General features: G+C 37.6%; 1 protein-coding gene across 7 annotated transcripts in view; it reads left to right on the top strand.

Annotated features, from left to right (window-relative positions):
* The window catches only part of hoxc13a (homeobox C13a), a 70893-nt gene that overhangs the window by 35825 nt on the left and 18455 nt on the right, over nucleotides 1-16613 (top strand). Inside the window, exon 5 of one of the 7 annotated variants that reach the window (XR_005207288.1) lies at nucleotides 453-1720. The exons of 5 other annotated variants lie outside the window; for them this stretch is intronic. Coding sequence is in view for 1 of the 2 variants with exons in the window: in XM_037772979.1 (XP_037628907.1) it covers nucleotides 14650-15313 (664 nt within the window). In the remaining variant the exon portion in view is untranslated. Of the gene's footprint in view, nucleotides 1-452; nucleotides 1721-14456; nucleotides 15314-16613 lie in introns of those variants that run through there. One more of the 7 variants, XM_037772979.1, reaches the window with a different exon arrangement.

The raw sequence follows: 16613 nt of genomic DNA, 5'->3' as shown, positions 1-16613 counted from the left end.
ATTGCATGAATGAAAAAACTGTATTATAGTATTATTGCCAGTCTTGTCAGTATACAGAACATTTGGTGAAAGACTTACCACAAAATAAGGAGGACAGTGAGTCACGGCTGCAGCAAAGAGGTTCTTCGTGTGCACTCTAAATTCTCAACTTCAACCAAATAATGTTTGTAGTAAATGTTTCGACATCAGTGCGGTAAAGAACGGCACTGAGAGCGACTGTGTTGTACTGCAGCATAATTGATTTAAAACAGTGATGCTCATTTAGCAGCTTGCAGGTCACATATGGCTGCAGCTTAAAACTGCCCACCCGATCAATTTCTCAGCTTTAAGAGCCAGTGCTTGGTTGTCGATTCAATCTGTAGTTTTGGTAATGTCATATAATTGCAGTTTATACGGTAAGGTTTGGTGACTAAACATTGAAATGCATTTAATATACTGTATATCTCTACCAGCTCCTGGAACGCACCTCCACAGATTCATAGCCAAATTCAGCCAACCTAAATGGTCTTTTTGTGTTTACTTTGACCTTCAAGCAAGATCATGAACAAATATTTCTACTTCAGGATGTTTTCAGGATCCAACAACAGTCAAAGCAGGCTTAAGAGAAGTGTTTTTGTTCTGCCAGGGATGTGTTCTGTGGACCACAAGTATTCAGCAGGAAAGATTAGATGATTTTATTTGAACATTTGGTCTTCTTCCCGTCTTAAGGTTCTTTATTGACTCTCCATTTACAACGTGTGACTGTGTTCACATTGTCAGCTGAATGTTAAAATGTTAAATACTTGGATTAAATCTCGGAGTAGAAATTGCATGTCCCACTGAGCAATTTGACACTGAAAATATGTTTAATAGATGTATATACGTCTATTTGTCTGTAGATGTTTAGATTAGATTAAGCTTATTCAAGGTCGAAGAGTGAAAGTTTAGTAGATGTCTAGTCTTTGCCTATAGGCGTTGTTTCAATCTGTGAATCTGTATATGACTTAAAATAAAGTTAGACTGTAAATGCGAGTGTGTGCAGTGCTTACAGTACGTTAGATATTTACAGATTTGTATGCATTTTTAAAATAATGTTTTTAAAATATGGTCTAAAAACTTGCTTCCCTACTGTAGCCAATAAATCCTGTGGTCTATATCAGATCTAAAGCATAGAGGCTATATTGAAATGACGTCTATTGCTCAGTGGGGTCCATTGCATCAAAATTGTGCAGCTGCTCCGAGTTAGATGTTTTGTTTGCTGCAGAAATGCTAAAATATTAGATTACAGTTTGATCTGACAATGCACACACTGAGTCATTTTGCAGTTTTTGCTCATACAGTGAGGTCTATAACAAAGAACTGTCCAAATTAATAAAGGCTGTGAGTCAGATGAAACATTGCTTGTATTTTTATAGAAAAAAAAGGTTACAAACATTGAAAATTGTTAGATATCCCCCCAAAAATACCCTTGTTTTAGTTTCTCAAAACGGTTACATTGCCATAATTCGTTAATGAATAATGCCAGCATGTTTCCTGGAATATGGCATCTAATGTTGGGTAGATATAATGTGGAAATTCAATGATGAATATTAATTTTTCATGTGTTTATTATTTTAATTTGCATTATGCCACTAGAAATAAAGTTCTTTCGAACATCAGACCAATCATTAGTTTTTTTTCTTCACATTCCTGCTCTCATTTACCAGATTACATCTGACTTTATTTGACATTAGAAACGGATTTTAGTTGTTTTGTGTTATTCTCTGCATTATTAGTCAACAGGTTAAACCCAGTCAGGATGGCTCGATGCTGCATATTAATTTGTACCCTGTATCTTTGTCTTGAAATTATTGCCATATAACTACATGTAAAACCCTCTCACGCATTTAATATCTTACCGATGCGGATTATTTTACAGCCCCTTCAATCGTTAATTGTGCAATTAAATAGAAAATTAATTAAAGCTCTAAAGCGCCGATGCAATTTTTTTTGGTGATACAGTAGCACAAGTCAGGGTCCGAAGTTTTTGGAGTTTTGTTGGCCTCTCCATAAAAACCCACGCAGGAAGAGAAAAGTGAGAGAATGTGGTTTTTCATCGGCCTATTACTCCTCTGAATATGTTAATAAAAAGTGCTGGTTTGTATTTAAGTGTTCTTTATAGAATAATTCACAGAGAAAAAAAGCACGCACAGCTTTTTAAAAATCACCACTTTAAACAACAAAATATAGAAAACACGGATCAGCCTGGACAAAGTTTGGAAATCTGATCTTTTATTTATTGTTTTATGTTTATGCTGCGAATATTTGAAGTTTGACTGTATTGGTGTCTTTTTTTAATGAGTTCAGAATCATATGGATATTAATAATGAATGAATATTAATAATTCAGAGGATAACATGCTCAGACGCGGTTTCACATCCTTTTTCTGCGGGTGAACAAAGCATGACAAAGACATGTTTGGGTTGGCCTATTAGACCAACACTTAGAAATATAAAATAATCAAATTAGAATCAGAACCGATGCTTAAGTAAGGGGAAATTGCAAAATCCAACCAGATTTTCTGATGTCATTCAGACTCGAAACAACGTAAGATCGATAAGATACGCAGCTCAGCACAGAATTGATAAAGAGAATTAGACTTATCTGTCTCCAGCCTATACTGCTTTAAAACTGGCTGCTATTATTTACAGATAAAACAGGTCCATGATGAGTCTGCTTAAAATAAATTAATGCATAATCCGAATCAGAATCAGAATCGTGTTTATTGCCAGGTGTAAGAGGTATACACTAGGAATTTGGTTTTGCTTTGGGTTGTCAATAACTGCAATCCGTTGTGCAGAGGTTGATACGATTATTTGCAGTTTTATGTTTCGTTTCGTTGTTGGCTCACAGGTGGGATGAAGGTCTCGACTGTTCGTTCAGTAGGATCGGATTTGGACCCAGTTTATGCAAACGGCTACTGTTTTTAGTTTACGAGCGAGGTGAGGGGTGTCCTCTTCTCTCTTCTCCTCTCCTTTCCTCTCCTCTCCTGTCCTCTCCTGTCCTCTCCTTTCCTCTCCTCTCCTCTCCTCTCCTCTCCTCTCCTCTCCTCTCCTCTCCTCTCCTCTCCTCTCCTCTCCTCTCATCTCCTCTGCACACCCAGCTCCGTCTGAGCACACTGTGACTTTGAACTTGAACTCCGTCTTTGCTCATCTTCATAATGTGTGCAATACACCACTACAAGTGAACCTGCACTAATGTTATTCCATGATGGATAAATGTGCCATCTCGGTTCATTTAGGCCATGCGTAAAAAAAAAAAAAGGGAAAAGAAATCAGGAGCATCTGTGATTCACCAGACAGCAGGCGACAAACTTCACCATAATCCCACTTTGTTTTTTTCAATCTGTCTTTAATTTAACTTGAGCTTTGGTTACTTTGTTTTTGTGGTACAGTAAACTTTTGTGACCTGGAAGAAGCTTTTTTAATATGACATATAGGCTTTCAAAATATGGACGAATTGATGTTCTCTCTCGCTTTTTAAGCCCAATTGTCTTCAGGACAACCGGTCATGTACATGTTCTTTATTTTTTATTTATTTAACCTTTATTTAACCAGGAGTAAAAACTCATTGAGACTAAAAATCTCTTTTCCAAGAGTGTCCCATGGCCAAGATAGGTAGCACCACAGTTACATAGTTGCAGACATAAAACAAACATAACAATTGAAAACGAAGACAAAGAGCAAATTTCAAAATCATAAGGTATCAAAAAAACATTCATCAACATTCAAAACATCTACAGCCAGATGTGCCTGTTTCCAAATCTTTTAGAAGCACTCTAAAGATGTTCAGTGAGACCTGTTATATAGGCCTAGTCAATGTCCAATACACTTAGACATGTAAAGAGTCAGTCATTTTTTTTCGACTTTCAAGTCCACATACAAGAAAAGATCAGAGTATTTGTGCACATTTGAATGAATGTTGTCGTTTTGTCATGAGGAATCTGTTAAATGTGTTTAGTCGAATAGGATTTTTTGCTATTCCCTCCTGATTAACTGTCATATTTAATATTACGCACGTGTTTCTTTACTATCGAGGCCACGTAAGTTCACATTCTTGTGGTGAATAACATCGCGTGAAAACAGCATCAATGGGATGATCTGTGGACAGCAGTTGGCAAATGTTTGTTCATGCATGAATGCAAAATATTACAGTTTAAAAACACTTAATTTTTATCTCATGGCGTGTAAGCTGAATGGTGTGAGCCAATATTTGCGTAACAAACACATATGTTTGACTAGTTGCCCTGAGAAAAGATCACGTTGCGCACAAACACACTTCTGGAGCTATTTCCAGCGGTTTATTATTATGCATAATAACCAACACATTTTCATTTAGGCTTAGACGGTATCAATCAACCACGCATGTTTATTCTAGCAGCCTTCTCTAATTTTCTTCACAAACTCACTTTCACAAAGAGAGCAAAAACACACTAACTGATGTTATTGGTCGACTTTTCCTGTTTGTGAAGTCAATTTGAAACTGACTGAATTCAGATTTGCGTCAGTTTTCAAAATTAGTATACAGCAACTTCACGTATAACCGCATGCATTAGGACTATTGATGTATTTTGCAAGAAGTGAATCTCAATCAATACATCAATAATCCTAATATGGCTACTTTGCCAAATGCTTTGAGCTTTTTTTTTTGTGATGAATACGTTTTGTTGCAGCGTGGCCTCAGTGCTACTCTCTGTGTGTCCTGGAGAGGCTTCTCATATATAAGCTCTTATTAAACGATTTGGATCAATATATTAGGTGCCTTTTACTTTTTGCTCTTGTTGATATGATTCAGAGTATGACTTCCTGTGCACCATTTCCTCACATCACGGCGAGTTCACCAACAACAAGCAGGTGCAGACATCCTTTTTCCAGTCTCTTCCAAACCAACAGTCTGTTGACTCTAGGCTCTTCTGCACACTGAATGAGGAAGTTGTTCTCCTTAAAATCGCTTTCTGCAAATTTCTCGCATTTTTTTACTTGATATCTTCAGGCAGGCAAAGTGGGCTTCACAGCATGGACTATATAAATAATCCATTTGCCTATCTATCAAATATACAAATATAGTTGGCTTCATGTTTTACATGCTGTACAGCAAAACAGAATTTGTACTATTAATGAAGAAAGTAAAATAGCTTATATTCTATTTTATTCCATAAATTCTGTCTTTGCGTAAATGTAATGTCGCCTACATGCTCCAATGGGAAATATATGAGAAATTGTAAAGAACATTAAGGGACGTTTAAGTATGAATAGATAATGTAAGGGAAGATGTGCATCTCATAGATGTACAAGGTGATTTGAGGAATGAACGTTTTTTTTAGTTTTAATGATTATAAAGAAATAATTGAATAGGACAGATGTGCATGTGCTGGAATTGAATGCAAATTCGCATTTGCACACTATCAGGCAAGATTACAAACTGATATAATTAGCTTTTTTTTTTTATATACTCGGACTATTGTTTGCGTTCAGAAACAATTTTTATTTAACTGTTTTGGCAAAATAGTTTCTCATTTGACGATAAAGCTGCGCGTGAAGGTCACAAACATCCACAGCGCGTGTCCTCTGCGTTTTGGACACATTTTCTATTTGTGAACATTTGGAAAGCTGCACGGTGTTAAAGGCTGTAATGTACATTAAGTAGCGTGGAAGTATTGCCCTATAACGTAAGCCTCGAGATTTAGGGAAGATACCCTTGAAGAAGATTATTCTGATACATATTTTCCTTTTCCAGAGGATTTAGTTTCATTCAGCACAGTTTGCCTTAAAGCTGACAATGAGGTGACCTTCAAAAATCACAACATTGTCTAAATGTCCCGGTTTAATCAATTCATAATGACGGAAAATCACAATTAAAATATACATGTTCAGCCTTTTTTTTTTTTTTTTTCACTAAAATGTTTATTGGGTTTTCTTATTTTCACAAACACAATAAAAAACAAAACATCAACAAACACTAGTACAGCTCAGATAAAAAAACTGTATATAGGAGGTCATAGGAAATAGTCCATAGTGCAGGGAAGTCACAGGATATATGAATTCATGTTCAAGAGACTCCTTGTGAGATAATGGAAGAGAGTTCAGGTCCAATATAATTCAGATAGGGCTGCCAATTATTGTGGAACTGATCTACTTTGGCATGTAGAATATTTGTGAGATATTCCAAAGGGACCATCTCAAATATCACTTTTTGCCAGCCTTGAACAGAGGGTTTCTTATCACTAATCCACTGTAGTAATATATTTTTTCTAGCAGCAAATGTAAGAATGTAATATTACCTTTTGTTGGCTGCAGTATCATATTTGTACTTTGGATTCCTAAAATCAAAGATTCATTTCTAAATCCTTATCAAATATCTTTTCCATTTCACATAATATTTCAGACCAGTACTTCTGTAATTTATGACACGACCAAAGGCAATGGGTTAAGTTACCTATTTCGGTTTTGCATTTGAGACACAGAGGAGAAAGTGAGGGGTCAAAAAAATGCCTGCGATTAGGGGATGTTCAGCCTTAAAGATATTTCTATTTTCAAACCCATTTCTAAAAAATAAATCCTCATCAATAATAGTTCCACAAAGATCTCTGTTTCAGCCAACACATCGAGGCATAAAATCTTTTAAAATGCACCTATGCGCATGTTTGCTAGCTTGCATATTAGTCTGAAATATGCCTAGAAAGTTTAAAGCGCTTTATTCTGAGAGAGAGAAGAAGTGAGATGATTAATGATGAACGTGTGTGTCTTTTGTTTTGCTGTCTGGACGGATGGAGCGACCGCCTCTCTTAACTTGAACTTGGACTTCCGACTAGACGGATTTATTTTGTCTGCTTTCTCTCCTGGTTTACCAACCAGACTGCAGCAGGAACATTTAAGAATTAAACTCCTGCAGGACTAATTGTAGACAACGATAAACTAAAGTGTTGATAACATTTATACAATAAAAAAAGGCAATTTGTTTATAAATCATATTCAGATATAAGACAGGACAGGCTTATAGGCCCACAATACTGACGACACATGACTTGATAACGTGTTGGTATAATAGTATTAAAAGTATCTTAATGAAGTAACTTCTATCAAAAAAGTTGAAATAAAAACATTGAATCTATATTACTCATTTTGGTGACTGTGCGTAACATATGCGTATTATCTCATGGCGTCGCGCATTTCCAACATTGTCCATATTAGGATTCTTAATACACTTAATTTAAAATATACTCTAAAGTTGTAGACTATTGTTGTGTAGAAATATATATAATGTGTAATTGCCTCCCTATGAAAACTCATGGATGTTTATATATTATTTATATCGCCATGTTAATGTAGTCTGTCCTCTAAATTATACGACATTCTGCAAATGTTTGAGGCTTAAATGCTCGACTATACCGGCGTTGTTTTTCTAGTCCTTTTCCTAAATTAATAACACTTCACGGGCTTTTTTTCTCGTGATTGTGAAACTACACTTAGTTGTAGTAGTTGTTGCATAAATGGTGCGCAATATCTTCCTCTCAAATTTGGTAAAAATGTTGGTCAGCATCGAGTAATGAACAATAACAATATGATAAGTCCACCGAATAAAGCCAGTGTTGTATTTAGTAAATGCAGTGTGGCCTGGCTCTCTAGCGGTGGTCTGCCAGCCTGCCCTCCGTCCTCCCTGCTTTATTTTGCGGTTAAGCCACAGAACATCCTCTCCTTCTACCTGCTCTGGATGAGGTTAAACGAGTCAAATGCGAGGTAAAGTAGCCCTAAACTGTAGGCTAGGTCGTCTTTTTCATGCATTGCTTTCCAACAGTATAGACTACTCTATAATATTAGTTGTAAATAAAAAGATGGATTTACCTCGTAGTGATTATCATACAGAAACCATCCACCAACATGAACAGAAATGCCATAATCTCTGATTTTAAAGCCTCTACTTTGATAGCTTTGCTGTTCTGATACATGTGAGTCTGTGTCACTTATCACATATATAACAAGGTGTTGGGGGGTAAAGTGACTGTAAGGAGGGTTACTCCCTCCACTTCTATATGGCCTAAACTCAACACTCTGTCTTCTATTCACTGTATGTCGAATATTTACGCTAATTTCTATTTAACTTGGCAAATTACACCGTCTTACAGTGTTGTAATAGATTTATTTTCTGAAAATAAACTTGAAGGCTATACCGCTCGTGCTCGATAGAAGTCATGCTGCAGCAAGTGTCGGACCTGCATTTAAAGTGTGCTCATGCATACTATGCAGCAAAGATCCTGTGAGCCCTAAACTGTAGTGTAGGTAGTCTATTTCATGCATTGCTTTCCAACAGTATAGACTACTCTATAATATCAGTGGTAAATAAAAAGATGGATTTACCTCGTAGTGATTATCATACAGAAACCATCCACCAACATGAACAGAAATGCCCTAACCTCTGATTTTAAAGTCTCTACTCACATGCGAGTCTGTGTCACATTATCTGCAGTGAGACTGTGTTGACATATCACATATATAACAAGGTGTTGCTGGGTAAAGTGACTGTAAGGAGGGTTACTCCCTCCACATCTCTCTCTATGGCCTAAACTGAACACTCTGTCTTCTTATTCACTTCATGTCATTTATCACGGATAGTTTCCACTAATTTCTGTTTGCTTGGTAAATTACACTGTTTTACAGTGTTGTAATAGATTTATTTTTTTTGAAAACTTGAAGGCTACCGCTTGTGCTCGATAGAAGTCATGCTGCAGCAAGTGTCGGACCTGCATTTAAAATGTGCTCATGCATACTATGCAGCAAAGATCCTGTGAGAAATGCGACAAGGAATGTGAGAGCGAGCTGAAATAGGAAAACAAAATACAATCTATTTACGCATTTTTACGCACGGTTGTGTTTAAATGTCTCTGTTATTGTGTTTCATTCTACTTTGTCACGCACCAATACACTACTCTAGTTACACATTTTTGCATTTTTCTTGACAAAAAAATCACATGCCTTCGTGTGCCCTTGCTGCTGGCACAGAAGTGCAGTGGTCTTGGCTCATACGATTATGAACATTTTTGATCGTAAATTAAAGCCAGGCTGAAATGGAAAACACCAGATTGAGATGCTGTTTTAGTTTTGTAGGAATGTTTTCATGACAGTGGACTGCCCTGCTCTGCTCTCCCTCCTGCTTTGCTGAACAACAGCCCACTTTCTTTTACGCACACACACAGTCGCGTCTGTGGAGATGCACACTGGCAAGTAAAGCAATATGTAAAGCGAACATTCACTATTCTGCAGAGGCAATGTTGCATTAAACCTTAATGCAAAATACATGTAACGAGTCCTGAGCTCGTGAGTCACACGCTCAACTCCCAAATGAGCCCCAGTCTTGATTTACTATGAGATTTATACATGCACTACAGTCAGATTTTTGTCCATTTAATTAGTTCAGACACTTGATGGGTCCAAAGTTTATACCACTGAGTCAGACATGTTCATTCACTAAAAATCTTCGATTCCTCATTTTGAAAATGCACTTGGACTATTGGCCTTTTTATTTATACTGCTATAGTGTGCGAATCTATTTGGTCAGTTTGGTTGACGTGGTCCACTGTTCAGTGAATGTACCACTTGGTTAACTTTGATTATAAAAGATTTTTTTTTTATCTCGAGGCTAAAGCCTGAAGCTGGCTGGATTCTCGTAAACATAAACGCATCGTGATTTCAGCATGCATGGCGCAGACTCTTACCTGCAAGCTGTCAACACATTCTTGGATCGCTACATCTCCTCTTCAAAGACGTTGTATGCCCAGTGGATTTGCATCATTCTCAAGACCGGTGAGATCATGTTTGACTAGTAATAGTATTGCTTTTTACTGGCATTTTATCGGCGTTTGATACATATATGAAGAGACATGAAGTCATTTTGATGGAGGGACTGCACTGCATTGCAGAAACGTGACTAATATGGTTTCATTTAAATCAATGCAAATGAAAACTGACTATATTGTGATAATTTTTCCATTGGAAGTTTTTGGAGTTATTATGTGAATGGGATGATAGAGTACTTTGTAGTAGGCCTACTGCAGGCTCAAAATAACATATGCTACATGCATAAACTGTATGTATTTAAAGGCATATCTTGCGTGCATAAGATCTATTGGCTCAGTCATGTGCACATGCCAATAGGTTTCCTTTAAATCAAGGCAAATGAAAACTGACTATATTGTGATAATTTTTCCATTGGAAGTTTTTGGAGTTATTATGTGAATGGGATGATAGAGTACTTTGTGGTAGGCCTACTGCAGGCTCAAAATAACATATGCTACACATGCATGCATTTAAAGGCATATCTTGCGTATATAAGATCCATTGGCTCAGTCATGTGCACATGCAGTCAGTTCCTGAGAGAGGAAGCTGCAGGTATAGGCAGTATTTGTATGGTTGTATGGAGATGGATGCTTTCCCCTCCCCCACAAACCTCCGCATCAGACGGGCTCTCCCTCCGTCTGACAAGGCCTGTCTGCAAGGACATGAAGTCTGCTTGTCAAGATATTTACAGCAGCACATCATGGCTGCTTGTCAAGATATTGATAGTCGCCGTTTCAATTAACAGTTCCTGAAATAAGTGAAACTGCAGCTCATGAAGAAATATTTTGTGTGTGTTTAAAGAGTTTAACGCTTTTTAAAGAAACATATTTTTAAAATAAGTGGCATATATTTGTATTAAAAAAAAAAGGAATATTTGCTCTGAAGTTCCAACAACAAACTGTACAGAGTATAACCAGCCACACACTTTGAAGTTTTAATTACTTCAAATGCACTAAAATTGAATTGTAACTTTTTTTTAATATAACATTAATGTAAAACCATTTAGTCTGATGGCGTACTCTGTGTTGTTTCAATGACGCATAGTTAGTTACAGTTTCAGCATTTGACCTATAGCAGTATTGGAATTTGGTTAAATAATACTGACAGCCACACGACTATTTGCCTATTATTTGTCCTTGCGCTCATAGCTACTGATTGCTGGTCGATTTGTAGGAATTGTTATTCAATCTCTGGTGACTGAATTTGAAATGCAAACCCAGCTAATTAATTCTATATCAGTTTGCTCTTCGTAATTTAAGATTTGCAAATGCAATATCCAATAACCAATAGCATCTCCGCCGCAAAAAGTAAAAGTTTAGGGTGGATTATCGCTGAGAAAATATCAACTTTCATCCCAATTGGCTGCCTGAAATAGTGCATATTCAATAAATGATTAATACTGTATTAAATATCCCATTAGTAGGTAGTAACGTTAGATATAAACAGCCCTGTAATGGGAGACTTGAACATGCATAAACTTGGAAAAAAAAGTCATTTTCATCCTTCAAGAATCCACCTGTGTAACAACCTGCTCACAGCTGATGAAACATAAGAAAAACAAAAGTTAGCAGCAGTTAAAGTTTGATATCTTATAGAATTCATAGTGATTTTTTTTTTTTTTTGCAGGACGTGTATTAGACATTCGCTAAAATACCGTCGATGGCAAGTGTGTGGTGGAAGATAGGGCCGCATTTTCTGTAGTGGAAATGCGCCAGACGCTTAAATATTTAATATTAGGCTAATCATTTAATTGCTGGCGTAATAATTGTATTAGTTCTTGCAAAAGTTAAAACAATAATGTATTCGTGAATTCTCTAGTTGTCCCTATATTTAAGATTTTTTTTTTTTTACTAAAACATTAATTATGACAATATAAAAAAAAATCCACCTCTTTAATCGCATTTTTGGGGAAAACCAGATCCACGCTTGACGTGTGATTTATGGTTATAGCAACATAAAGTGTAACTTAATCAAATACCAGTATTTATTTTTTTTATTTAACAACTTCCAACTATTCTGTTTGACCAACGCTACATCATCCGTGCATCCCACAGGGCGAAACTATTTACCACACAAACATGTTGGCATAATGCGGAAGTTATAGGCTGAGTGAGAATAAAATGCACCGAACTAAAAAAATAAATAACATACTATCATTCATAAAGTGAAAAAAAGACTAGATGTTCTGAAGTCTGCAGAGCTTTCATGTGAATTGTTAGTTTGGAAAGAGTCGGTTTCCTGCAGCGCAAAAGCTGTCAAATTCCTGATCCTTGGAAGAAAAGAAAACACACACACACACACACACACTCACAGACACACAGAGAGAGACAGACACAGAAGGGATTATTTGGAGTTGTCTGCCTCTTCACACACAGCAGATATTTTAGAGTAAGGGTCTCTAAATAACAGCTATAGTTTGCATGCATACTCTAGTGTGAAGTTCATTCTTGTCTGTCTAGACTCTGATTACGACCCTGTTTGTCTGCGTTTTTTTTACCTTGACCTTGGACTTCCGTGCAGCTGCCGTTTGGATGAGCCCTCCAGTAGTTGTAATTTCCTTGAGACAAAAGAACTATAGTCTCTGTCCGAGGAAAGGACAGGAGGTCTAGCTTCCTTTTAGTATACAAGATACTCAACGGTGGCCTGATTATTCCCAAGGCAACTCAGCAGTGCAAGAATGTTGATAAACTAAGGCACCCTTCGTATGGGCAGCTTGCAGCCTGCTTTATGAGTGACTCATTGGATAGGCATTGCCATTGCAAAAAGTCTTATTTTATGGACACTTTGCAGGCCTATCCTGTTGGTAATATGTGAAACTCAAATATACAGTCAAGTTTTAAATATTAACCCAGAAGTATATTTTTAAAGAAAAAGAGAGGAATAGGGGATTTCTGCAATTGTTGTGATTGCATGGGCCTGGTGATGAGATGAACTAAAAATACATTTCGGGGATTTAAAGGACAGCTTTATCCAGTAACCAGTTACTCAAATCTGAAGGAGGATGCGTGTAAATTATAGTGGCGGATGATTTCCATGAGGAGGTCCGCATTTTCTATGGTGTCGCTTAAGGTCTGTACACAAAGTCCAGCTGAAAGCGGACCATTGTACGTATATTTTGGTCTGGATACGTCAGCATCCACTTGTAGTTATGAATGAATAGCTTAGGGAAACAGAAACATCACATGAAGTCTTTTTAATGGTCATTTTTAGACGTCACGTTATTGCTTTAGGTCTAATCTAGATCATCCAAACACATTGCGGATTTAAATTGTTCCTACATAAACTAAACAAGGCTATCATTCATTGCAGGCGATTACTGTAATTATGTCTTCATATGAAAGATGCACTATTACTGAAAGGTAATTTTGCAATGACGGTATCTTACCTGGAGCAGCTTTTCACTTCGTCCTGTGGCTTTAATGCTGAGATGCAACGACCCTCATTCAGCTTTTACCAAAACTCCTGCTTCTACCACACAAAACACACCCTGTAGATGCCAAATAGATTTTTTTTTTTTACCATACTTAATACAAATTAAACACATGCAAAAAGGTATAATCTGCTATATTTAGGCTCCATAATATCAACCTCTAAAATGCATCATTAATAGTAAACATAATTATAATGCACTGCTAGATCAGTGATAGTCCACAACTAGTCAGAGAATCTCATGTCAGCATGTTAATAGGTGACCCAGTGGCAGTTGTTTACGGGTTTAAAGGAAATTCGTCCTTCACAAAAGGAGTCTTGATAAGACTGGACCGGAGGCATATTTGCAGCTCTGTACTTCTTAATGCGTAATACTTTGAATCCATGATAGACATTAAATTGACTCCAGACCAGGGGATTCCTGATTAAATCCTTTTTTCTTATTACATTAAATAATAAAAAGTAAATCTCAGCCGGATCATAGGCTATATCGCTTTCATCAAGTGAAAAACACAAGGTGTGCGCACCAATGCAACACCACAATACAGTTCACATACTGCACGAAAAGAAGTAGAAATGTCAGGCTCCGTAAAAGGCGTGTGATCAGCTGCAATGCTACACTATAATAACAGAGACACAAAATAAAATAAAACGATTGTGCATTTATGTGTAATACTCGCTGACTTTTTAATGGTTTACAATCATTCCAGTTGCATGACAGAATCCTTCACTGACAAAGGAATACATACAGGTCTTGGATGCAAGTTGAAAGATTAGATTCAAAGATTTAATCAATAATATGTATTTTTTTTAAATATTTTCCATGTACCAAAGTGTGACATGTATCATATGCTGTTATATTATCATGCAGTTTCTCTGCAGTCGGCCAAATTTCACAGGTTATTTTCATTTGCCCCAAAGATTAGATCCAAAGATTTAATCAATAATATGCATTTCTTATTTTTATTTTCTATGTACCAAAGTGGGACATGTATCATATGATTTTATATTCTCATGCAGTTCTCTAAATCGGCCAAATTTCACAGGTTATTTTCATTTGCCCCAATCTTTGAAAGTATATCCAAACTCCCCTTTAAGGGTGTGGGTCTCAGTGATTTAAACCAATGATAGGAGTCGATGTTCTGCAGGAAAAAAAAACCTGTGACATGTGAGAGGCAGTGGGTCTTTAAAGGGCTGCTCTGCAAGCCCCAATCTCGTAGGACTTGTTAGCGTATCACGTGCCAGATTCTTAATGAAGTGGACGCACGAGGAGTCTCGCGTGTGCGCATGCGCTCGGTGTAAAAATGTAGTTGGAAATGAGGTGTCCGTCTTGGAGTAGTCGACTTTTTAAAAAGCATCGGCAGCCCCTGATATGACGACTTCGCTGGTTCTGCATCCACGCTGGGCGGACACCTTGATGTACGTTTATGAAAAAAGCCCGAATGAAAACAGCCAGAATAAAAGCCAAACAATGGAGGGACTGAGCGGTAATTGCCCTGCGACCCACTGCAGGGACCTGATGTCGCACCCGGCTCTGGGACGACACTCTGGCACTATCTCGACCCACCAGGGCTCCGTCTACTCGGATATTTCCTCTCCGGACACCGGCCGACAGTGCCCAGCTCCTCAGACATCCTCCAGTGCATCTTTGAGCTACGGTTATCCCTTTGGAAACCCATATTACGGCTGCAGATTATCCCATTCGCACAACGTGAACTTGCAGCAGAAGCCCTGCTCGTACCATCCCGCAGAGAAATACGCCGAGCCCAGCACAGCGCTGCCCACGGAGGAACTGTCCTCCAGGGCCAAAGAGTTTGCCTTCTACCCGAGTTTCGCCAGCTCATATCAGGGTGTCCCTGGATACCTCGACGTGTCGGTGGTTCCCAGTATCAGTGCCCATCCAGAACCGAGGCACGATGCCTTGATCCCCATGGAGGGCTACCAGCACTGGGCTCTCTCCAATGGCTGGGATGGGCAGGTGTACTGCTCCAAAGAGCAAACGCAGTCATCTCATCTTTGGAAATCACCTTTTCCAGGTATGTAAACAAATTTTGATATTTTTTTTTTTTCAAAGCTTGTCTCCCTCCAGGCTGTAATTCATAGGTTAGTTCAGCACGCTAATAATATACGTGTCATCACATTAAAAAAGCTATTTTAAAATGTAGATATTTTTACTGTGCTTGAGATGTTATTGCTTAGTGTACTAATTGTATTGTGTTAAAGTGCCAAATATCAACTTACAAAGAAAGTCCAGGGAAAGTCTAAAATGTGCTGAATAAACATATAACTTGTCAAGCCTTATGTCAGTTATCATATGTCCTTTATGGACTCTGTTAGTATAGATATTCTTCAGTTTGACATACAAAAAATCATCATGCATTTCCTTAGAAGTGTGCGTAAAAATCAGAATTGTTAGATGAAGGAGATTTTCAGTTGAATGGCCATTTTTTAATGGTTAATATAAATTCAGAATTGGAGTTTGCAGTTTTTTTCCGTATAGGAAGTCATATGATGGATGTAGTTTCAGTCACGTAGAATAGGGAGGAACACCATAGTGCATACCTTTGCCCCTGTTTGACAATATAGTGACTAAGCTACTGTGTTTGGATGGTGCCAATAAATCTCAGCGCCCACATCCTGCATTTATCAGGATTCATTTAATCCAACATTTACATTACATATACAGCATTTCAACAAATGCTTCACAGCCACTGACCAGTTCACATTATCTAACCTCGCCTTTTGCTTTATACTCACTATCATACATGCAAGATATCTGATAATGGACGCATGCAGGGGCCCGGCCAGTATGCAGTTTACAGAGTGTTTACTACTGCTGCCTCTTTTAACACAAGGGTTTATTATCGATGTTGAAATGTGTAGGTATTTTAATTTCACATAGGAAAGTTCTCAGATTCTCGACTGGGTCACTCGCACGATATTTGCCCCCACTCCCCATTTTATATCGAAAATACACCAAGAGCAAAAGCCACGCAAGCACGGGCACGCAGTCAAATGCGCGCGCACACATGCACAAAAACACAAGAGCGCGCTGTCCATTACATACCAAATACACACACATACACACGAACTGACTCACACTGCCATGCGAAACTATTTTGCTTTAAAATAAAAAAACAAAACAGTGAACTCCACTCACATATCCTTAATTTACTTATAACAAAATATTTAAGAATAATCATGAAGATAATGTTTGAAAATCTATTTTCCTAAATTAAAGAACTACTGTAATCTTATATCCACACGAACTGCGGATACATATCCATAACCCCTGCCTGTAAAATGACATGGGGGGTAAAAAAGCTCCATGTCTCA

This window comes from Sebastes umbrosus, chromosome 6 (genome assembly GCF_015220745.1).
Source record: "Sebastes umbrosus isolate fSebUmb1 chromosome 6, fSebUmb1.pri, whole genome shotgun sequence".
NCBI lineage: Eukaryota > Metazoa > Chordata > Actinopteri > Perciformes > Sebastidae > Sebastes > Sebastes umbrosus.
The sequence above is the reverse complement of the archived record's forward strand: the minus strand, read 5'-3'. Positions and strand labels throughout refer to the sequence as shown.